Source organism: Solanum stenotomum, chromosome 6, assembly GCF_019186545.1.
Source record: "Solanum stenotomum isolate F172 chromosome 6, ASM1918654v1, whole genome shotgun sequence".
Taxonomy (NCBI): domain Eukaryota; kingdom Viridiplantae; phylum Streptophyta; class Magnoliopsida; order Solanales; family Solanaceae; genus Solanum; species Solanum stenotomum.
Genome location: NC_064287.1, coordinates 58,086,772 through 58,111,382, shown reverse-complemented (window position 1 = coordinate 58,111,382; position 24,611 = coordinate 58,086,772). Strand labels below are relative to the sequence as shown.

Genomic DNA, 24,611 nt, shown 5'->3' with positions numbered 1-24,611 from the left:
AACCATCATTCTATTCCGTATAATAATATTGGTCTAACTACCGTTCTATCTTTATATTAATGTAGGTCTAATCACCACTATATATAACTTACCTTTTAAGTCTTGGTGACAAACAAAGTACCCTAGAGACAAATCTTTATTTCACCCAACTTGCATCGATTCAAGTATGTGACAACATCATCAATCCATACGTGTCTTTGAATAGGAACCCAAGATACTTAAAACTTTATTTCTTGTAGATGCATCGATTCTCCCTTTCATCTCCATTTCACGAGTTAGTTACGTTATTTGGATTAATTCTTTATGAGTTATTTTTAATAAAATCAAACCAAACAAAATGTCAATTTGTTTAATCTTTTAACTTAATTTTCTATTTGAATCAATTTTTAACCAAATCACCAAACACTCCTTGTGGCTATTAGTTACACATTAACAATATGTTTAGTAAAATTTTAAATTTATAAGTAACAATAATTTGCAACATATTTTCTTAAACTAATATCCATCCAAACATGCTGTTGTAGCTGTGATTGACAAATAGAGTTTCAGAGGAAAAACTCATAACAACAATGAATTCCGCATCAATTTCCAGCACAGATTTCAGAACTTTCTCGAATCTTCCGTCACGCCGAACTGCATACTTAGCTCACCGGCGCGTAGCCGAGACGCTCCCTCAAAGTGCTTTTTCATTGCCGGAAAGAGTAGTTAGCAGCAGTAGCAAAGCTGGAAGGAAAACCTCTATTCGCTACACTGTCTCTGCTAGCTATGGTGGTAAGGAATCGGGTTCAGTTAACTCTAATGAGTATACTTCTCCAGCGAAGGCACTCCGGAAACTATTAGAATCGCCGGGAGTTCATCAAGGACCAGCTTGTTTCGATGCTCTCAGTGCTAAGCTTGTTGAGCGAGCTGGGTTCGATTTCTGCTTTACAACTGGTATGTATTTTTGTACTATGTTTAAATCGTTTTTACTTTTAATCACCGAGTAAATCCAGTTGATTCATGGTAATTTGACTATTTTAAGCTAGCTGTTGACGCACTACAGTGGTACTACTTTATCTTGGTTTGGGACTGGCTATAGTTGTGGACTGCAGCTCTGATTATTTCTACAGACAGTTAGACCAACTTTGTTGTATGGGGCAAAGTGCTGGCCAGTCAAGTACGCCCACGTCTAGAAGTACAATGTAGTAGAGATGAGGATGCTTAGATGGATGTGTGAGCATACTAGGAGAGATATGATTAGGAATGAAGTAATATGGGATAAGGTGAGAGTGGCTTTCGTGATGTGGTGGACAAGATGAGGGAAGCAAGGCTAAAATGGTTTGGGCATGTGAAGAGGTGATGTGTGGATGCACCAATAAGGAGATATAAGGGGTTGGGCTATCGGATGGGTTAGGAGAGGTAGAGATAGCCGAAAGAAGAATTGTAGGAGGTAATTAGACATGACAGGACACAACTTCAGTTTACTGAGGACATGATCCTAGATAGGAAGGAATAGAATAGAAGGTATGGAGATCGAGGATTAGGGTAGAAATGTAGTAGGTAGCTGACTGGTGCTGTACTTTTGGTGGGATAGGCAGGGGACTAGCCTCCTCCACACTTCTTTGTGCTCTGTAGTATTATTATTTAGTATTCACATAGCTTCTTATTCTTTGACGTGTTTTACCATCTGTTGCTTGTTGCTTATTTGCTTTGTATCTTACTATTTACTATCTGTTGCTTATTCGCTTTGTATCTTTTAGTAAGATATGAAGCCATGAAATAAGCCAAAGGCGAGACTCTCTGCTATAAAGTTAATTCTGGAACTAAAAGAATTTCTAAGCTCTTTAGCCTCAGTTCTTGTTAGGTTTATGCATACTACCTGGTTTATGGCTCCATATAATGTTGTTAGTTAGTCCAAACCCTTCTGCTGTTGGTAGAGCTTGTGGAGGCGTTGAGGTGTGCCTCGTCTCTACAGACTATACGCACTGGAAATTAAGTAAGGTGTTGTATTAGAACTTTCAATGTTTTAGTTTTTCGTTCTTCTGATGTAACTAAGAATGAAGTTATAGTGAGTTTGCCAAATATTTCCCATATGTTCTTTTGTTAGCTAATATCTGGAGAACATCTGTAGGTTTTGGAATATCTGCTGCACGGTTAGGACTGCCAGATGCAGGACTAATTTCCTATGGAGAGATGGTGGCTCAAGGTCGAGAGATCACACAAGCAGTGTCCATACCAGTAATTGGGGATGGAGATAATGGATATGGTAATGCCATGAATGTCAAGAGAACTGTGAAAGGATATATTAGAGCAGATTTTGGGGGAATAATCCTTGAAGATCAGGTTTGCGTGTGTCAAGCGTTCTTACCCTCTACTGTTGCTTGATCATTCTTGCTCATTTTTGCAACTCTTTATAATGTTTTCCATTTCCTCCTCTAGCAATGGTGTTAACACATTCGTTTTCCTCAGTCTGTAATTTGCTGTCTCTTTTGAAGGGTGGCTTCCAATTCTCATTTTCCCTTTATAAGTTCCTACAGAAATCGATAATGTCCTTCTTGATTTCCACTGGATTGCCAACGGAAGTGCCATTTAATTTTCAGCTTGTCTATATGGTTGTATCGTTTAAGCGCATTTGCCATCATCTGAGAGAACTTTCGTGCTCATGTCTCCCTTTAAACATCTGAACTCCATCTCCAAGAGATTTTTTCTACTTGGGAAATTTTTGGAATTCCACGAGTATAGATCTACACCACATATACAGCTTCATGTAATGGTTTTGTTTTTTTTCACTTTCATTTGAGAGGGGGGAACAGAAAGGAATGCAGAGTATCAGAATTTTCCTTTCATGCGTATGATTTGCAAGGAAAATTATATAAAAGAATGTAACTTCTATTGGGCTCACTTCTTTAGTTGAATGAGAAAACAAATGAGTTCAGACTTCGTCATTCCTCACTTCCTATTCAATCCAAACAGAAAGAAATGGATATCTTTAACTATCTCCACCATTTTCCTTCTTCTTTCTGCCATCCCTCTTTCCAAAAGGTTTTTTTTTCTTTTTTGATTATTGGGTTAGTGTCATGAATAAGTCTTCATCCTCTTCCTTCCGTTTCTATCTCTTACCAGTTACCATTCATGTGAAGAAAATATTTCCACTTGTATTTAGAAACGTCCAGTAACTAAGTAAAGGAAGCCAATCTACTTTAGATATGACTTGGTTGTAGGTACTAATATCTTGATTTTGATGCCTTAACTTCATTTATTTCAAACGAGGCATCTCACAAAGTGCAAGTATTTGGGGATGTTAATTACAAGTCTAAGCATGCACTATAGGATGCAAGTGTTTTAGGTTTCATAGTAGAGAATATAATTTTACATTCTTGCAAAACTTGAATGATTTTTCTATAGTGGACTGTTAGCTTTTGTACATGCTATAAGAGATGGACCACTTTTCCTTCTTTAGGACTTAAATAAGGAGAAGCAATTAACATGCAAATAGAAGTTTAATCTTATTGATTTGTTTTGGAACACACACTTGGTCAACAAATGTCCCCGTGTGCAAGGCTTTTGTAGTTCTATTTATCTTCATGTCACATATGACTAAGTATCATGGCTTCAATTTAAGGGGTGGTTGACTCTTCATTGGTGTTCTTTATTTAGGCAGAACTTTCATAGCAATGAGCAGAACTGCAATTCACTGAATCATAATTTTAACCCTCAAAGTTCATGTATTATACATTATCTCTGCCTTTATCTAAATACTTTTGTACATCCAATAATAAAAAAAGTATTTCCTCCTTGTTCTTTGTGTTTTTTTGGTATCACTAATACTTTCTCCCTGTTATTTGTTCTTTTTGTTAATTTTATGTCAAAAGTTAACGGTCTTACAGAATATAGTTGAAAATTCGTATTTGTTGTGGATCTCCTTTCCCTTACCTCCGCCTTGTTTTTGGACTTAATCGCGTGTAATGCTGTTAAGGTTTCTCCCAAAGCATGTGGGCACACACGTGGCAGGAAAGTTGTTTCTCGGGAGGAAGCAATCATGAGAATAAAAGCGGCTGTTGATGCTCGAAAAGAAAGTGGATCTGACATTGTGATTGTGGCACGTACTGATGCACGCCAAGCAGTCTCCTTTGAAGAAGCCCTTTGGCGGGCACGTGCTCTTGCTGATGCTGGAGCTGATGTTCTGTTCATAGATGCTCTTGCTTCCAAAGAAGAGATGAAAGCTTTCTGTGATGTCTATCCACTGGTTCCGAAGCTTGTATGCCTTCTTTTCAGATTTTGCATTGACTAGCATGTTTATATTGTTCTAATTAGGAAGCTCCACTTGAAATATCAACTCCAACACATTCTCTAAAAGCTTCATTCTAAAAAAAAAAAGAAAAAGAACATTCTCTTAAAGCTAGATCTTTAGTTAGTTTGTTCTGTTGGAACTATCTTACACCTGCTCATAGTGTTGACAATTTTTTTGATTTTGTTAGCTCACTGGTTCTCGCATAGGGAAACTTGTCTTGGAGCTAAAAATGTCTTTTTGTCTTTTGTGCTGGCGCTGACATGCCTTTTATCTTTTGTAATATGGCATCTTCCTGATGCCCTTTCAATGATATTCTCTTCATCAAAAAAAAAAAGCTTTATGTAGTATATATATTCTTCTCGGTGGCGTCCTTATGCCTTTGTACTCATGATCAGGGCTTTGAGTTTTGTTATACTGGAGGAACTTTCAGCATTGATTTGGTGTAAAATTTTCTGATAGAGCTTTTACAATTGCATCCAGGCAAATATGCTTGAAGGTGGTGGTAAAACACCAATATTCACTCCTATTGAACTTGAGGAACTTGGATACAAACTTGTGGCATATCCACTTTCCTTGATTGGGGTATCAATCGGTGCAATGCAGGTTAGATTTTGTACTTCATATTATCCTTTTCCTACAGAATTTTTACTTATTCATCCAGGTTTTATAGTTAGGCGCATCCTGGAAGTATACACATAAAAACAATACACTTGCTGGCTATAGATCAAACCAACCCAGAAATTCCTTTGCCCCACCCTATATAGCAAGTATGATGGTGATCTCATGAGAATATCTTCCCTAGGAAGGAAATCACTTACCACCAAACTGCCCCTTCTGTTTCCCTACTTGAGGAACATCTTTTCTTCCTTCTTTTTTCTCTTTTCGTTAAAATTTAGTGATCTCAAAGTTTCTTATCTGTGCAAAGTTGTAGTTTTTGGACTAAGTGAAGCAAGCATTGAGAACGAGGTACATAAGCAGCAGGCTATTATGCCGTGAGAGGCTATAATATATATATATTTTTTTGATAAAGTAAGTTGATTCATTGATTGGCATAAAGAAGATGCAGAGGATATAAAGCTTTAGTAAATGTTTATGTAGTTTGTGGTTTTGAGTGTGCAAAAACAATCCAAATCCCTTGCTTTCCCAGTTTCTCTACCATTGAAGAAGTATCTGGTAACATGTGAAGAGATGTCTTTATCTAAGGGACTCTTTATAAAGGCAATTGCTGTTGCACTTAACTTTCTTTGTTCTATATCCTCATATCAAGCATATCTTGCTGAGGCTTGGAAGGGCTTCAATGAGTAAGTCATCATGCAGTCGGTCATTGGTTTCTTAGTATTGTTTCTATTTTCTATGTTCTTTTTGCTTCTTCCTGCAATTTCTCCGAAATGTATATAAAACAAGACTTGAAACAGAAATAGCTACATTGGTCCCTACATAATCAGTTTTTAGTAAAAAAGACTAATTCTTCACTTGTCAACTACTGGCTTGAGATATAGACCCCATGACAGCTTGCCAAAAAATTTCTGCTGCACAACATTTACCAAAAAAACGTTGATTTGTTAACTCGTTACTAACATCTTCAGGATGCATTGTCTGCCATTAAAGGAGGTCGGATACCATCGCCGGGTAGCATGCCTTCATTTGAAGAGCTAAAAGAAATCCTAGGTTTCAGTACCTACTATGAAGAAGAGAAGCGTTATGCAACAACAAGCAGTCAACTTCCTTCTCGTAAAGGTGAGCAATGCCGTCAATTTAGGCTTTCTAATTATTTGAAAAGACAATTTGGATTCAGATCTTGTCAGATCATTTTAATACTGATCCAAAGACATTTTACCTTGCTTTCACATTTTAAATATCAGGTGATTTCTCATCAAACAGCAATGAGTACGGTGTTCAACCCGGCATCCAAGCTGATAGAGAGCAGAGGAGTCAAATACCAGAGAATCCTGTTGAGGTATTGATACCTGAGGTGTATGACAAATTTTCTGGTGAGGGTAAGAAAGGAAATTTCTCAATGGCCTGGTCTCGGAAATTGAGAGTAAAGATTACTGGAAAAGATGGATTTGAAAAGCTAGATATCAGAATTCCTGTAAGTTATACTCCTCAGCTATTTTTTGTCTTTCAGCTATTACGTATGTGAAATTAGTGAGCTAAAAACTATTTACAATAAATGTTTTAAGAAACTATTTAACCGTTTATGATGCATGACGAAGGGATCACACTATCATAGACATAGTTGATATTGTCTTGAGGTTTAACAATGAATATTTGAAAGAGCAACTCTTAATTTTTTATAGATATCAGTTTAGGTAGATCATTTTGAAGCCTCGTTGCTTGAAGCCTTGCAATGCTAGCACCCACAGTCTGCTTATTTTTTTCTTTTTAAAAGGAACGCTAACATCCGTAGTCTGCACTCTGCCGACTTAAATTGTTCTGCTGGACTCAAGCAAGGGCTTTTATGATAGTAACAGGCTAGAGATATTGACTCTTTGGTGGGCCAAGAATTAAGTAAAATGCTTCAGATTTAAGGGATGCATTCTTATCTACGTTATAAGCTATGTGGTAAGAGACTCAGTTTTGATATCAATTATCAAATATACTGAGTTCTAGATTCTAAGTTTCAATATCTTGACAAATTATCAAAACTCAAATCTTGATAATTTGTCAAGATATATAGTTTCAAAATATCTCGACAAATTATCAAGATTTGAATTTTTAAGAGAGAATAATTCCTTAGTTTTGAATAACTGATATTGGTATTTGATGCCAAACCATGTTTCAACCATTTTGTTGGAGCCGTTTTTTTTCTTGGGGTGGGTTAGGGGGTATGATCACTTGTGCAAAAACAGTTATGAGTTCCTAAGGAGTGCAGCAGAGCCATTTCTTAACTGAAGAAGGTCCAACTCATATGCTTTAACTTCTGAACCTTTTTGTTGTTTCATTAATGTTGTGATTCTTGCGTGAGGTATCCACAAGAGAATATATGAGGTGCCTGTTTAATTCAATTTAGAGTTATATTTGTGATATCTTTAGCATTATGCGCTTTCTTAAGGTTCACGTGTGTGCATGATCAATCTCTAGGCTGTCTTGGTTCTGTAACATAGTTTGAACTTGACTTTTCATGAATATGGAACCCCATCCTCTATATTTTAGTGCGCATGAAACTGTATGCACATTATCTACTGCATCAAGTTTATTAGTTTTTCCAATATTTTGCAAGCTTAATTGTCTCTTTTCCGCAGGCTGGGTTTTTGGAAGGAATCACAAACATAGTTCCAGGTATGTTTGTTATTTTAAGTAGTTGGTGATGTCTTTTGTAAGTCAAATCTTATGAACACATTTCTGAAAAGTTCAATTTCTATGTCTTTTTTTTTATACAGCTTTGGTAGGTGTAAACATCAAGTCTCTGTTGGATGAGGCAACTTTAGAAGAGGGTGGGAAACAATTGTTGGATTTTCAGGATACAATGGGTGACAGGATACAAGTTATTTTGGAGTAAAGGAGCTCTTGCTTCTTATTCCTGTATTTTGATGAATAAATCTTGGGCAATCTAAAATAATTTGGTCATTATATGGCAACTGATGTATAATCCCTAGTTCACCTTGGCCCCTGAGATCTGGTCTAATTGGAAGAGCATAATGTGTGGGTTAAGCGCATGTCTCCTATTGTTTTCGGCATGTATGGATTTTAACTTAAACTATTGATCAATAATATTATTTAATTAAAATATGTATTTTTCTAAATATCCTATCTTGATTAACACAATTCTCTTTGTTCTACCAAAAAAATGTATCATATGCACCATGTAAGGATTGTAGCGGGTATAATTTAATGGTAATTATTTCATGTAGGCAAAAATACAGTTTTTCCAAAAAAAGAAATACTATAATTTAAATATAAATTAAAAAGAAAAAATATATAGTGAAAGTGAAAATAAGATTTTTTTTTGGTGTATTCGAGTTGTATTTGGGTGAAAAATCCTTTTGGCTAAATGGGGTTTTAATTTTCAATAATAATCATTATTCAGATCAAAGTTGATAAAATTAAAATGAAAAAGTAAAAGGACCAATTTGGCAAACCCTATAAAAAACGCTGTGAGAACTGAAAAAGCTTCCAAGGACAAAAGAGTGAAGAGGAAAAAAGCCCTTACATAGATAGAGCAAACCTAAGCTTGAACTCAGCAGCGAATTTTAAGCGTTCATCGTCAATGGACGCCATAAGGAAGCAACTGGATGTGTTAATGGGAGCTAACCGGAACGGCGATGTGACGGAGGTTGATCGGAAGTACTACGACCGTGAAGTTTGCCGTCTGTATCTCTCCGGTCTCTGCCCTCACGAACTCTTTCAGCTCACTGTACGTAAAAGTTAACACCGCTCTATCTATTTCTCCATTTACCTGTTTCCTCGTGTTTGTGTTTGTGTTTGAATCCCTAGGTTATTTAGTGTTGTTTTTGGATAATTGAAAAAAATTCATTTAGGCGTCGAAAAATAGTTGAAGCTTTAGATTTGAATAGTTTTGCTATATAGAGATCTTAATTTTGTGCAATGAAGTTTACTCAGACTATTACCGGGTAGGGGAGAGTGAAATGTATACACAAATGCCATAGAGCTCTCTCTATCTATATATGTTTACATGTTAATTCGTATGTGTGTGTTTGTATTTGAATCCCTAGGTTATTTGTTTTTTTGGTAACTGAAAAAATTCATATCGGTTCTCGAGAATTAGTTGGAGGCTTAGATTTAAATATTTTTGCTCTATAGAGATCTTACTTGGTGCAATGAAGTGTTCTCGGACTATTGTGGGGTAGGGGAGAGTGAATATGTACTACGTGCAGCTTTGCCCTTGAATTTGGTGTGATTTAGAGGAGGACATCAAAGGAGAACCTCTACTGTGCATCTAGGCTAGTTTATTCGTTGACTAAGTGTATGAGTAGATTATGCATTTTTGGTGCCTTTTGAAGTTGAAATAACTATTTTGTTCTATAACTTCTGAAATGAAATTATAATAAGTTTTGGCTGGAAAACTTTATCCAAAGATGGGGGTTGAGAACACTCTGCTTTTGGAACAAATTGGAGGAAACCCAGGTGATTCAATCCCTATAATTTACCCATTTGGCACCGACTGCTATGTGTTATTTTCTTTTGCCTCAAGGCTGTTAGAATCACCCTTTAGTAGTCAACTGCGTGAAGAAACAATCCTTTCTTGGAATTCATGGGTTCCATATGGAATGATGTGTGAATTCTGTGACCCCAATTATAGCTTGTGGTTGAAGACATCATTTAGAACATTCTCATTCAGTGCTCACATTACTACAGGACATCTTACTCTGTCAATGCTTGCTTGTATAGAAGCTCCATAAATTTGTGGAATTCATCCATCTCTCAGTCTTGCAGGTTTCTTCTGAAGCCTATGTCTATGAAATTCTTCACACTTGCATCTCTTACACCTGGGCGACTAGCATTAATCTTATGGCTCAAAATGTAGAACTTCGAGGAAAGCACTTCTTGGACTTCCTTTCTGTCACCACCTATGCCCTCATAAGCTATCCCTGTTCTTGATTCCTACTTTGATAAATGCTTACAAGTATGAAAATGTGAACCAGTGAAATACAAGTTGATAATCAGTAATGCTCAATACTTGTAGGAAAAAAAATGATAATATTGCTCCTCTAGTATCAAGCTTTATTTAATTTAATGGCAATAATCTTTATCTAGTGAAATTAGTCAATTCTTATTGATAAGGCGAAACCAGTCAGCATTAAAGAGTCAACTCACATGCTATCCATATTAAATCGTTGAATTTGAAATATCTACTGTAGAAAATACTTGTTTGGGTGGGTAGGGGGAGGGGTGTTGGAGTGGTTCAGTTTTGTCCCAGGTCTTCTCCCTCTTCATTTCTTGTTTGACTATATCTTTTTTGCTATGATTTTTTGTTTTAATTTCTTTCCTGATATGCAGAAAATGGATATGGGGGCATGCCCTAAGGTGCATTCATTGCCTCTGAGAAAAGAGTATCCTTCTTTGATGTGTATACTTTGATTTTCGAAGTGTTTCATACTCATGTTTTGTGACCCTAATAATTTGGAGAATTAATATCACGTCAAGGCATTTTGGGTTATTAAGTAAAAAAGTGTTCTTATGTCTTTACATATGCTAGATAGGGTAGCTGTTGTCACAGGCTGTTTAACTAGATTATCTGTTTTCTTGGAGATGATAGAAGCTGTTGCGATATTAGTGGGAGGTCATAAAAAAAATTATTAGGGACTGACAGGCTACCTAGTAGCTGGAAGTGAGTGATCAACTTGAATCCTGTTAAATGTTATGGTTGTTTTTAACAAGGATTTCAATCTGAAGATCATTGCTCTCCTCCTCAAACTGTCAATCCTGTTAAATGTCGGGGACCCAAGCCATTGCTTTAGTGGCTTTATAGTCGAGCCAGCCCTGAATTCTACCTAAACCACAGAAAAAAAGAGAAATCTACAGGTGATGTCATCATCAAAATAAACAAATAAATGGACAGGAGATGTTGTATTCTTTGGTCAATGTTGCTTCTTGAATCAGTAAAAATCCAGTATCACTTGTCTTAACTTAACCTTGTCTAAGATATGAAGAAGCAAAAGCAAAAGGTCAGGATAACTATGACAGGGACTTGGAGGACTTAATAGATAGGCTGATTGTTGAGTGTGACAGGAAAATAACTAGAGCCCTTAAAAGGCTTGATGAGGAGGATGCCAAAGCTGCTATTGCCATATCAGTATCTGAAGTCACCCTGGTAATTGTCAAGTTTGGGCTCCAAGCTCATTATTTTCTTTTGTTGGTCACTGGTCTGGTACTTCCTCTTTTCCCTTCCTTTGTATACTATTCATTGTTACAAGTGTTTTCAACTTGTCTAAATTGTAGACTCCGGAGATTGATGAGTTGTCAAAGCAAATTAAAGAAAAGTTGAAAGAAGCTGACATACATGGTAAGTTCTTTTAGATATTGCTGATTACCTGAATGCCGCATGAAAGTACCTTTTACAAGTCGTGCACGCATGACAATGTAGTGTTGATTGGTTATTTCCCATTGTTAGGTTGCTCTTATTTTACTTTTTTTTTTTGTTGCATATACATAAATGACGAGTCAGCTTGTCAATCTTATACCTCTTTGAGCATACAGAGGTTCAGGGAGTAAACTATACTTGATGATTGCTGGTGATATTATAAGATTCATCGTTACTTTGTCTAATAATTTTAAGCTGGAATGGGTTTTAGTTTCATTCTTGAATCTAGGTTGGTGTCAATTAACCTATGAGTCATGGTAAATTTGATCAAACTGTGATTTCAAAGTATCAAAATGTGAAGTGCTAATTGCACCCAAGGTTGTGGCCTTGTGGTCAATGAAGTGGTTCAAAACTCAATTGAGACAAAAAACACTAGGTGATTCTTCCCGTCCTAGCCTTGGTGGACAGATACCTGTTGTTGGTGGGAGGTGGTAGGTATCCCGTGGAATTAGTCGAAGTGTGTGAAAGCTCGCCAGGACACCACGGTTATCAAAAATTAAAAAATGTGAAGTGCTAATTATTTTGTGGAATTTTCTATCTGATGAAAAAACTGAATGTTTCTTTTTGAGTTGGCCAAGTTCTTGAATGATCTTACTTCTTTGCAGATCTTGAAGGTAAGACAGATATGAAAATTCGAGCTTTGGAAGAAGTTGAAGAACTTCGAACTAAGAGAGCGGACAAACAGGTACGGAACTTGGAGATGTTGAATTTTACTTTGCCCTTCAGTCAATTTGGCAAAAATTAATGACATTGCAATACTCAACAGTTCACATGGTAGTGTGTATGCAGTATGGTCAGGACTCATAGTTTCTTTTATCCAATGGCAGTCAATGCTTCTTTTGGATGCATTCAACAAAGATCGAGCATCATTGCCGCAGCCACTTCAGAATGCTCCACAGTTGGCACCCTTGCCTGCATCTACTCCAGATCCTCGCATACAGGAAATGATAAATGAGAAACTGAAGAAAGCAGAAGATCTTGGTATGTTGAAATCTAAATAGCTCTAAATTGGCGTTGCTTACAACATCCTCCACTTCTTCTACAGGACCAGAAATTTCTTTTTGATATTCTTTATTATGTTGAATCTCTCTGGATATAGTACAAACTCATTATTTTGGTCTATGTCCATGCACTTGCGTACGGGCAGTTGAAAAGGAAAGTAACATCTGGATAAAATAGTGAGTGATTCTGGGTTAATGCTACCTTGAGATTGTTAGTGGTAAATACATGGGAAATGGCAGGGTATTATGCGACTGAAGTGGGAGATAATGTTTGCTTTTGATAATATGAAATAAGAATCTTCAAACGTCATTGCTGGACAATTGTTGTTGTACCTTGAGATCAGAGGAGCCATATTCTGCTGCAAAAGTTTGAAATAAACCTATGCTCATTCCTATTCATTTGGTTCCTTATTGAGGGATCATTATTTATTTCTCCAATAAGCCATCACCAAAGGTTGTGAGCCTTGGTGTGTGTGGGGGTGGGGGGTGGGCTTGACCTCTAAAGATCACTATCAAATTTCTATGTAAGATTTTGTTACTCTGATCTCAAATTTATGATGAAAATGCATTAATGGGAGGCTAAGGAAAATTATCTGCACATATTCTCTGATTAGTAAAGGTATATGTTAGATAAAAGTTTTCCTAGAAGTGATGTAAGCAAGATGGAAGCATTTTTGTGTTTTATGCCTCAAATGAATGTTACACCAGAATTACTTTATCATATCTGCTCTATCTAAGCAAAGAAAATATACCCAAATTTTTGGAAGCTCAAAGCCTATTAATACACCTTCTACAGTTTCTCAGTACCATCTTGTTGCACTTTTTGTGAAATGATTTAATTTATAGAAAAGAGACTCTGCAGCAGGGTTGCTTTTGCTCAATGTTTGTTTTTATCGTAAACTTTTCCTTTTACCCTGGTATCTAGGTGAACAAGGGATGGTTGATGAAGCTCAGAAAGCATTGGAAGAGGCGGAAGCTCTTAAGAAGGTTGCCAAACAGTTCTGTTTGTACTTCAATTGTGCTTCATTATAACTTTTTAGTGTTCAAATTACCTTTCTTTCTATTCTCTATTAATATTTTTTTTGGCTCAAAACAGTTCCCCTTCCAGTTTGACTACATTTAACACTTCTCCCCTTGATATGCCTGTCTACTTCATTTAGCTGCCTGTGAGGCAAGAACCTGTTCAGGATTCCTCAAAGTACACTGCAGTTGATGTGCGGATTGTAAGTCATTTTTCTAGCTCTGATAAGCATTATGTACTGTTGGTTCTCCTCATTTATAAGTTTATATAAGTGTTTCTACCGAATTTAATCTAAATGAATAGTGATCTTACTTAAAAAATTTATTCAGATGATTCCGTGAGAAAAAAAAGCCATATGTAATCATTTTCTAAAAGCATGGTTTGGAGTTGCAGATGGTGCTTAGAATATACTGTGAGACTCGCGTTCTCTGAATTTTTACGGTAGCTTGAGTCCAACGGTAGTATGACTAGTTTGACGGTTACAAGTGGTGGGTCAGGGGAGTTAAATTAATAGGGTCACTGTGGTAAGGAGAAACCTTTAGGACTGGGAAGTAGGTTAATTCAGAGGCATGGTTGAACTTCTTTACAAGCAAATCATCACACACTAGTCGTGATTAATGGAAATATGAATGAGAAGAGTGGATTGTTCTTAGTGAAGTCATATTATCATGAGCTTTTAGTAAGGAGGAATTGGGTTTCTGCTCTGGTTTGGATCCCCAGGTTACCAAGCCTTGTGTGCTTCTTTATTAGCAATTGAGGATTTGAGAAAGGAGGATTACATATATTAGTTGGTGATTTATGTGCAAATGCTCAACTGAAGATGTGGACCACTTCACCCTATATTATCAGGTGGCAACACATTTAACACACGTGGGATCAGAGATTTTGAAATGTTTCAGCTGAAATGGGGGATGCTTGGTATTTAGAAGAAAGAAGAGAAGTCGAAGACCGCGGAGCATTGCACCATTAGCACTCACGTGGGTCTAGAAGAGATTTTAAAGGGATAGAGAGTGATTGTATAATTGAGGATAGCCTGTCATTCCTGGATTTTGTGCCTCCATGAAGTTCCTGTTTGTATAGAAGATTGTGTTTCGTTCGTGGAGGATCACATTATGTTGTAGATTTCTACTTTTTGGTATATTAGTGTACAATATATTTTTTAATCATTAATAAAAAAAAATATTTTATAAAAAAGAATATCACCACTGGGTATGTTGTTGTATAAAAAAGAATATCACGTAAGATTCATTACTAGAATATTCTCTATTAAATTAAGTATATCTATTTACCTCATAACCTGGAGAATAATTACCTACAATATTGTTTGTAACCTAGGCCTGATATAGGAGCACTTTCTAGCTGTTAACATGTCAATAAAAAGCTCTCTTCTTTTTGATACTTTCCGATGATAATGATACAGTTCTCTAGCATTTTCTTGAAAAAAATTAACTATTAAGAATTTCTTAAGAACTTAAGTTAAATAAAGAGCTGGAGTGTTTTTCGCTGCAATTTGAAGTACAAAAAAGATGCCTCAAGTGGGCACATATATGTATGAGTGAGCAGACAGAATCAGGAAAGGGTGTTGTTTGTTGCTGTTCTTGCATATATTTCTGCCGAGGAATCTCAGCATGTGGTCTTGATATGAATTTACTGTCCCTGACAAGTGAAATGTTAATTATAACTTTTGCAGACTGATCAGAAGCTCCGTGTATGCGATATTTGTGGAGCTTTCTTAAGTGTTTATGACAGGTAAATGCTCCTTTTTCCGTTACATCTTTTGGAACATTTTCCAAGTATAGCTGTGTAGGGAAAGCAAAAAGCTACTTTGAAGTATTGTGTGGTTCAGTTTTTGACATGGTGATTGTACCTCCTTGTCACCAGCAGGCTTTTTTGGGCCCAGTTTTTCGAGGATAAACTTTTGCCGCTAAATAATGTGCGTCTTTTCTGTGTTTATTTTTCAATCATGTTATGTTTAGCCAGAAAGTTATGGGAGCAACTTCATTTTGCTGTTATCTGTTCAATTTTTTTTTCTTAAAACTATTGGACATAGTACTTGAAAATCCAGCTATCCTCACTTCTCTTTTTCTTTCCAGTGATCGTCGCTTAGCTGATCATTTTGGAGGAAAGCTTCATTTGGGATATATGCAAATCCGTGAGAAATTAGCTGAACTTCAGGTAAAGATAAGATATCTACTTGAAGATTTCTTATATTCTGTTGCAGTGTAGGTTCTGTTATTGGAAGTATATAACGAGAACTTTGCCATGTGGTATTTGTCAATACATGTGCCTGTTTCCTTATTTATCTGGTTGCATAAAGTAATCTCTGATTGAACACATTTGATTTTTAGTTCCTAAATTGATATTTTGAATTGTTTGATTCTGGTCCTGGTTTCATGTTTCAGTTTCTTCTGTTGTCACTTTCTACATTTATGCCCTGTATAGTTAATCTATCTTTTACTGATCTTATTATGGTCCATAGGGAAATACGTATTCTCATATCACACCTCATATTTTATTTGATGTTCATAAATGAGATATGAAAGGTTATTAATATTTTTATTGAACCGTATTAGGGTAGAATTTAAGATGGGGTAGAATGGTTGAATAAGTGACCTATGTTTGGCTTCTTAAGAGCTAAAAAGAGTTGGTAGTTATATGAAGGAGATCATCATCATAGAGGAGAGTATTATCAATTCTTTAATGCATGAATCAAAATATTGATCTGCCAGGCTTTAGGTTCTGCCGTTTCCTGCATCTTCCTTTATGAACAGAAAATACAGCGAAATCTCCTATGTTGTCCAGTCTTGCGTGACAAGGATGAAACTTAGTTTGGTGGCGATGGTTTATTACTGCTACTATCTATTAGCAATTCAATTTTTTCTATTATAATGTTCTCCTATATATAATGTGTGTGAAAATGCTTCTCAATTATTTGCTAGAGATTTTTATTTTGTTTTCTGTCATGTTTGAAAATTTTGTGCTTTCCTGTTTTTCATTATGTGCACATTCCCTATTGATTTATAAAATTTGGAACTTGATGAGGATGTTACTAGGTAAGACTTAGGTCGATGTTCCTTTTAAGTTTTAAAATCGACTAGTCAATTAAAGAACGGAAGAATAGGGATTATCATTCTGTACTTCACAATTTTGTTCTTTGAATATGTGTTCATTGTAATTTCACTGGAACAACTATGGGAGTTTGTGATATGCTTCATCTGTGCTTTCTCAATGATGAATTGCCAGGAAGAAAGAAACAAGAAGCGCAAGGCAATAGAAGAAGATAGGAGGTTGGATCTCCTGTTGTGACGTGCCTATTCAGCTTTACTTTACTGTATCTACTTTTGCTTTTACCATCTTATCTTCAAATGTTCAATATTACTATGTAGATCTAAAGAAAGGAAAAGCAGGGAACGCGAGAGAGAATCAAGCAGGGATAGAGTTGATAACCGTGAAGTGGGGAGAGATCATGATCGCAGGAGTAAAGATCGCAGCTATGATCGCGATCGTGACAGAAACAGAGACCGCTCTCGGAACTATGATTCAAGAAGTCACAGGAGATCACGTTCACGGTCAAAAGAAAGGTCAAGGGATTATGATCGCCACAGGTTCTTATTTTTTTTCACTTAGCATATTGCATTGCATACATAATGTTGACCCTTGCCATGCCAAATCAATTGTATACACAGAGAAACGTAGTTTCAATATAATTATCCACTTGGTTAGCAAATATAGGTATTGATGCACGCACTATTGTATTCTCTTTACTATGCATTTGATAAAAGTTTGTTGTTCAATATTCACTAACAGTTTTTTTTTCTTTCCCAGGCGTTACGATCGCTACTAGGTGAAAGTTGCTGTGGCGTGGGGATTGTATCTTTGATTTGGTGGATGTTTGGTACTTGGTAGTATCTAGGAGATGATGTCATATATATACTGCCTGTTTTTATTTGGTCGTTTTTTGGATTATGAAGTGGTAGGGTGAAGTTTGATATTTGATCTTCAAAATGACATGTACGTTTTATGCTCTAGCTAGTGTTATGACATTTTTTTTTGTACCACCCTTTGAGATTGCACCTCTTGTGGAGATAATAACCCATTTAAAAATTCCCAGGCGTGTTTTTCGCCATCATGGGCGATTTGTTTGTGGAAGATTCAAGATTGTGTTTTTGGTTTTTAAGTTTCTAACTAAAATGCAACATAGATTTAACTCGAGTTAACATCCTTTTCTTAAAAGAAATTGTATCATGAAGTTAACTGAGATGGTAAACTCAAATCTTTTCTACTAATAGCAGTCTAAAACATATCTTATTTTTAAATATGCCGCATAATATGCTTTATGTATAATTATTCTCTCAACAAAAAGTGTACTACACGTATTAGTGACAAACTAACAATATCCCGTCTTGAAATATAGTATTACCTAGCATTATCGATTTGTCAATTCACAATTTATTGGAAGAAAAATGAAATCAACTTATGATATACTTGTTATATATATCTCAAATATTTACCTATATGACTTTTACAATGCCGAATTTTAAACCCTACCTCTATAACACTTGAAAAAAAAAAACACAAATTCTTTCGTCTGCCACGTCATTCAGATTTGGTCCAAGGGGGCCCACATGCTGACTTGTTAGATCAGACTGTTCCGAAACTAAAAACGACATCGTTTAAGTATTTCTCCATTATCTCCAGTGGTCTTTGGATTCATCGACACAACTCTGTTTTTTTCTCTCTTCTCTCCTCCTCTCTCTCTGAATATCGGCGAGCAAAATGACGACGTCGTTCGGAACAACGGCGACGGCGACGGCGACACCGGCGGCATCTGCTTCACCGGCAGGATTTCCGGTCAAAAATGCCCCGAAATCCTTGACTTTATTACCTTTCTGCCATCATCGCCATTACAATCATTTACGTTCCAAATTATCTATCACGCCCAAACTCCGACTCTCCTGTAAGGTATTACTATTTCTCTGCTGTTTTGCCTCCTCATTTCACTTTCCTTCAATTTATTTTGTGTTTACGGCCCTCCCTCTATGAAATATGCATATTATTTAGATTCAGTGAGTTCGGAATGAATACGATTTGTTAAATGTGTACATTTTGGAAACAAATTCTCTTATATATCTAGCTAGCTCACTCTCAGGTGGTGCCGTGCTAGCATAAATCAAGCCATGTTTTTTGAGATTACAACAGTATACCTTGTATAATCCCACATGTGGAGTATTGGGAGGTTAGGATGTACGCAGACCCAACTTCTGCCTTTGCAGGGTAGAGAGGTTGTTTCCGATTGACCCTCGGCTCAAAAGAAGTGTAAACAAATCATGATAGAATGGAAAATAGCAAGATAAACAGATCAAATGAAGCAACATGTAATAGTGAGAATTGAAGAACACATTACCAAACACTAACCCAACAAAATCCGGGTTTTTTCTAGACTAGACCGTCGGGATTTTTTTAGGGTTCATACATGCATTGATCCAGTTGAAGAACCAGTCTTAAAAAAAGAAGAAAATAAATAAATTTGAGATTGATGCTATAAAATTATTTGTATAAATATTTTATGTATGCAGGTAAATAATGGTATGTCATGCATGCTCTATTATTTATTTTGTTATATGGAGTAGGATTCACAATTTTTTATCAGGGATACAAATTACTACTGCAAATACTAGTGTAAATATACTAGAACAACATCTATTATGTCTTAATCTCGAACTAGTTTGGGCTCCGTTATAATTAGATATGATAAAACTACTGTTCAGTCTCAAACTAGTTCGGGTCGAAATATTTTAGAAATGATTTTCAGCTATACCATATAGTTTGATTTGAGGTTACTGTGAAAGGGTGTATTGGCCAATGGTTTTATTTCTATTCTTAGTATAATTTTATATCTTTTGGGTATTCTTTTGCTTGTGAAACTTGATATGAGAACACTATGTAAAAGAAGTGAATATCTCCAAGCTGAAATTGAAGCTGGAAACGGAAAAGACACCTTATATGTTATTTTAGATGCAACGAACGAAGTTAAGCTAATTAATTGGTGTAAAGGTTTCATCTTTGGTATTAATGAATGTTCAATTTTTAAAAAATGGTTTCATCCTTTTTATTTGTTCTGCTATTCTCTTTTCTGCTTTGCCATTAATATTGAGTAGAAAAGAGCATCCAGAGACCTTTGTTAATGATTTTTCCTGGGTCAGGGAAATTGACGAAGTAAACAACAACAAAAGTTATTTTAGTATTGTTTCATATTTTGAGAAAACCTAAAATATGTTGGAAGCCAATAAATTAACTGAAGAACTGCACTTGTATTAACATTGCCATTGTAGCACTTTCAGAATCTAACATTTACAGTCAGTGGATACAAAATGTGTCCTACATACGCACAAGCACAATCTTTTTCACATATGTACTTATGATCCAACCAAAACAATGTGTTCAGTTGAATCCATTGAACCCACTCTCGATCTGCCACTGTGATGTAGTATCTTCTTTCCTCGACGGGTTTTCTGTTACTATGAAAACCCTATAGTATTTCATTGGCGATCTTGTATCAATTGTAGTGATGTAATTCGTTTGTTGAACCTTTTTTCAGATCGGCAAAGGTATAAATTTTGTTGATTAAACAACACTAAAACTTTGTTGAATATGTACAACAAAAAGCAAATAATACATTCCCTTAATTCTGAATAAATATATTCATTTGTTAAACTTGAAAGAACCCTTCACAGGACACTTTTAATTTGAAGGAAATTGCCGCTTAAGAACATTAGGTAGAATTAAAATATTTTTTTGAGTACATTTGCTTTTAGAAGTAGTTAAAAAATTAAGGGTTGCTCTTATATTATTATACGAGAAGTTGATTCTGCAGCACTTATGCAACTATTTCGGAGTTCTTCTCATTTGTTTTTTATCTTCTTCTGGAAAATGGTGATAGATTATATAATATGCTTAGAACTTGTCATATGAAAGAATTTTTTGGACCACCATCCCGAGTGGCCAAGTTATACCCTGTGTAACTCATTTAATGGAAGAACCAAAGTACAAATCCCCATTTCCCAATTTTTTCAGAGATGTTTTTTCCATTTTTACTAGTACCAGAGGAAGAAAAACTGATGTGGCTATAATCTTTTTTTTTTTTGGTAGGGTCTACAATCTAGTTGGAATCATTCAGCTGTAACAAGAGCCCAATCGAACGAGGTAAGATTCTTTCAAATGGTTTTCATTGGAAGAATTCTTTCAAATATTGTAACCTTTGTGAAAACCTTTTTGGGACCATCTGTTGCCTTCAAGGTTGCTCTTGGTGGATCTTCAAATAATTCAGCTACTCCTATCACCCAGTCAGAAGAGGTGAAATCACCAAGTGAGACTTCATCTGCAACTTCGGTATCAGAGGAAGCAATAGCTAACTTTATTAGCCAAGTTTCAAGCCTTGTCAAGTATGCATTCCCATTTTTTTTTCACATCTCTGAAGAAACTTTTCATGAATAATCATGACAGACTGTCCTTTGTGCAGGCTAGTTGATTCTAGGGATATTGTGGAGCTGCAGTTAAAACAACTTGATTGTGAAATTCTAATCCGTAAGAAGGAGGCACTACCACAACCACCTGCTCCTGCTCCTGCTCCTGCACAAGCTCCATTTATACAATCATATCATGTACCATCTATACAATCTAATGCACCTCCTCCACCTGCACCTGCACCTGCACCTGCTCCAATTCAAGCCCCTGCACCTTCTCCAGCTGCAGCAAAGTCAGCTGATTTATCTCTTCCACCGCTCAAATCCCCAATGGCAGGGACATTCTATAGAAGTCCAGCACCCAGTGAACCAGCATTTGTGAAGGTACTGCATGTCCATCTTTTATGTAGTAAATTCAAATATGGAAACGTCAAAGATTAAAAAAATTGACGTTTATGGTTTATTGCGCTCTCTCAATGCATTTGGTTTCCATGATATGCATTACAACAGGTCGGAGACAAAGTGCAGAAGGGTCAAGTTCTTTGCATTATTGAAGCGATGAAGTTGATGAACGAAATAGAGGTAACCTTTTCCTTTGGCTATTGCCATTGCCTGCTATATTGTTTTCTTGTACTTATACGAGATCTCTGTTTCATGACTTTTAACTATTTTTAAATTTATATTTCTCCTTTTAAATTGGTGCCAAAAAAATTGTGTTTTTACCTGCACAACTTTTAGAAAGGCATTGAACCAAATTGAAATCGTGATTAGTAATTGTTTGCTCATTCATCAAAGAAATAATTTATTGCCTCTCTGCTCTTTTTTCCCAGTGTGGAACAGAAGTAGCATCAATGCATCATAACTCTCAAAAAGATGCAGTAAGAAAGATTGCATTTGACTTCTAATGTATAAACCTGCTTTCTACTTATACAAACAAGCAATGAGGTCTCCAAAAGGATGACCTAGTGGTTGAGGCATGAGAGATCCCAGGTTCTCATTCTAGCTACCACATTTGTGTGACCCCATGCTCTAGCCTTGTGAATAGGATTACCTTGGGAACTTATACCTGTGGGCTGGCCAGGCTGCATGATGTATTAGTGGGGGTGTGCACAAGCTAGCTTGAGACAAAAAGCTTTGGGTTGTCATTTTACCATCTAACGACTCCTTTCCAAAACTGATGTCTGTTGGTTTTGCTAGAGTTTGTAAATTTGTAAAAGAAAATAAACAGGAGAAATATTAAGTATCTTTAAATATATATGTTTCTACTCTACTAGTCCAGACCACATCCAATATATATATTGGACAACCTATATATTTCTAGTCTACCAAACAAATTAAGAATTTTTTTTCTTAGACTATTTACTTATATTATTAGAAGTAGTAAAGGAAGATACCCCAAGATTCTGGGGGTTTCAATGAATGATGAACAGGCTTAGATTTTATATTCTTGTAGTGGCACTTCTGGGCTTGTGGATTGTTTGGGCATGCTGCATGCTTAAACTTTGATGATACTTAGTGGATCTAGTTTGGACGTGTAAGGTTTGCTATGAAATGTACATAATGTTTGGGAATACCTTTTTCTACTTGAGATTCGTCTGGTAATTGGTATAGTAACATTTTTACTGTCATTGTAGACTTAGCAACATCCTTTGGTGCTATTCTAATTTAGAACAACAACATACTCGGTGTGATCCCACAAGTAGGAGGAGGGCGGGGTGTACTCTTTTTTTGTTCATTATTTATTTTGGTACTGCATTATTCTCTTCATTTTTATGTAATAAATATCTGATTCTGTATTTGCAATTCAATTTAGAATTGGCAATTGGCATAGAATTGACAATGAAAGAAGGATGAATGCCAATTGGCATCTGTTAGAGGGATTAGTAGATCAGTGAAGTCTTCTTTTCATGAAGATGACTATAAGTATATGTCGTTGTGGTTAGGAAGTGAACAAAATTTCTTGCAATAGCTACTCAATTAATTCAGGACGCCAATATTAAAGAAGTTGAGGGGCCTTGTTGTTCCTTGGAATGGTTGAAGCTGACAGATTTAGAAATAAGGGAAAAATCTAAATCTTGTTAGAGAACCATAACTTCTTTATTTGTATTTTTTGAAAGAAAAATAAAATGTTAAGAGTATATGTGGAGCAGGCATTCAGTGTTTATTATTGTATAACTATACTGGGAATCCATAAGTTTATTTATTTTACATCCCCTCATTCTTCGTTTTCTAACATGCTGGTTTTGTCTCTGCTGGAGTTGTCATGTAGATGAACTCATGCCAGTTTCAATAAAATGCTTGTAAGTAAGTGGCAGAAGTTTCATGTTTCCTTGCCCTCATGTTGCAGAGAAATCCTTTCTTGTCGACCTGATGAAATTTTGTGGAAACTAGTGGTAGTTATGACTGATGTTGCTATTTCACCTATGTCGTCCCACTATGAACTAATAGTTACATCAAAGCTTGTTCTACTGTATGTGATTCTTGGAAGACATTAGAGAGTTGATGAGAGAATGATGATAGGAAACCTTGGGCTAATTTTGTTAAAGTATTCATTTGTTGCTTCACTCAAAGACAACATTATGTCCATTAACTCCCTGATTTTGCCTCCTACTTTTGCATTATCCTCTTGATGCGCTTTTCTAGTTCCACATGATTGTTTGATTTCAGTTTCTTTTAGTTTGTTATTGTTAAGAAAATAGGCCTGGGCCTAATTAAATCCCAAAAGCTAGCTTAAGAGGTGAATGTTGCACAACATCATATAAGGAGACAATAATCTCATTCCTTCAATAGATGTAGGAGGATCTAACATCCTCCCCCCGCACATTCTAGCTTGGTTAACTGGAGCATGAATAACGTAAAGCTGGGTTCTGATATCCATGAAATGGACCTTGCCCCTAACTTAACCTCAAAATTTAGGTCATGCAATGAGGATAAGACCATATAAGGAGACAACCTATTCCTACCTGCCAATGTGGGGCAATTGAAAAGTTATCCTTGTCTAAATTTGACTGCTATGTTCTATCTGTTCCCTTCAGGCTGATCGGTCAGGAACCATCGTTGAGGTTGTTGCTGAAGATGGAAAACCTGTCAGTGTTGATACTGTGAGTTTCTTGACTAACCTAATCCAACTATTCAGTTTGTTAATACCATTTCCTTCCTAATATCGTATTTATCTCTCTGCAGCCTCTGTTTGTCATCAAACCATAGAACTGTTCGAGTAAGACCCAGGAAACAATATGCAGAGGAACTTGGCAGGTGTTTGTTTACCTTCGGCTTATGATATTTTGCAGTATTTCAGTTTCAGTGAGTATGTTTGCAATGACTGGTAGTGTGATGGAATAGACGATTCTTGCTAAAACTCATTAGGAGAGTTTAGTGTTTAATCTGAGGTATTCTTTGGCATTTTATTGTGGATTCTAGCTTTACTGATTTTTCCTTTTTTCATTTGACATATTTATTTGAGGTTTGTACCTCGATAGCTATCTCATCAAATTAAGATAACTAACCAAATTAAGGATTGTATGAAGTTTGATTATTTAGCCCCAGGCCTTTTCTTCACTGTTTAATCATTGCCTTGGAAAAGAATCATCAAAAATGGCGGATCATACGATACTTATAATTGCAGTTTCATTTTACTTGACCCATGTTGACTCGAAAAAACTTTTATTACAAGACTTGTCATTTCCTCACATATGTTATGTTAGAATCAAAATTTATATCGATTATAAAATGTGAAATAAGAATACAGGAATTTAGCTTTCTCGATTACTCTCCATGGTAAAATAAAACATTGGGAAGAGATATTTTAACA

At 36.0% G+C, this 24,611-nt stretch overlaps 3 protein-coding genes across 3 annotated transcripts; all 3 read left to right on the top strand.

The window, feature by feature from the left end:
* The first annotated feature begins 512 nt into the window (after window positions 1-512).
* On the top strand, window positions 513-8,003 carry LOC125867677 (uncharacterized). The gene is made up of 8 exons (XM_049548238.1): window positions 513-933; window positions 2,111-2,322; window positions 3,956-4,237; window positions 4,751-4,873; window positions 5,857-6,007; window positions 6,133-6,362; window positions 7,516-7,552; window positions 7,654-8,003. The coding sequence occupies exons 1-8, from the start codon at window positions 570-572 to the stop codon at window positions 7,770-7,772; spliced, it is 1,518 nt and encodes a 505-aa protein (XP_049404195.1). The 5' UTR covers window positions 513-569; the 3' UTR covers window positions 7,773-8,003.
* Window positions 8,004-8,303: 300 nt separating this feature from the next.
* On the top strand, window positions 8,304-17,457 carry LOC125867818 (U1 snRNP-associated protein usp106-like). The gene is made up of 13 exons (XM_049548395.1): window positions 8,304-8,627; window positions 10,232-10,284; window positions 10,877-11,045; window positions 11,174-11,237; window positions 11,921-12,000; window positions 12,143-12,296; window positions 13,242-13,303; window positions 13,477-13,539; window positions 15,028-15,086; window positions 15,431-15,512; window positions 16,581-16,624; window positions 16,724-16,942; window positions 17,163-17,457. The coding sequence occupies exons 1-13, from the start codon at window positions 8,481-8,483 to the stop codon at window positions 17,179-17,181; spliced, it is 1,215 nt and encodes a 404-aa protein (XP_049404352.1). The 5' UTR covers window positions 8,304-8,480; the 3' UTR covers window positions 17,182-17,457.
* A 586-nt stretch (window positions 17,458-18,043) lies between these two features.
* LOC125868237 (biotin carboxyl carrier protein of acetyl-CoA carboxylase, chloroplastic-like) lies at window positions 18,044-24,223 on the top strand. Its single transcript, XM_049548867.1, has 7 exons — window positions 18,044-18,299; window positions 20,487-20,540; window positions 20,634-20,779; window positions 20,857-21,184; window positions 21,311-21,382; window positions 23,836-23,901; window positions 23,984-24,223. The coding sequence occupies exons 1-7, from the start codon at window positions 18,114-18,116 to the stop codon at window positions 24,005-24,007; spliced, it is 876 nt and encodes a 291-aa protein (XP_049404824.1). The 5' UTR covers window positions 18,044-18,113; the 3' UTR covers window positions 24,008-24,223.
* The last annotated feature ends 388 nt before the right edge of the window (window positions 24,224-24,611 follow it).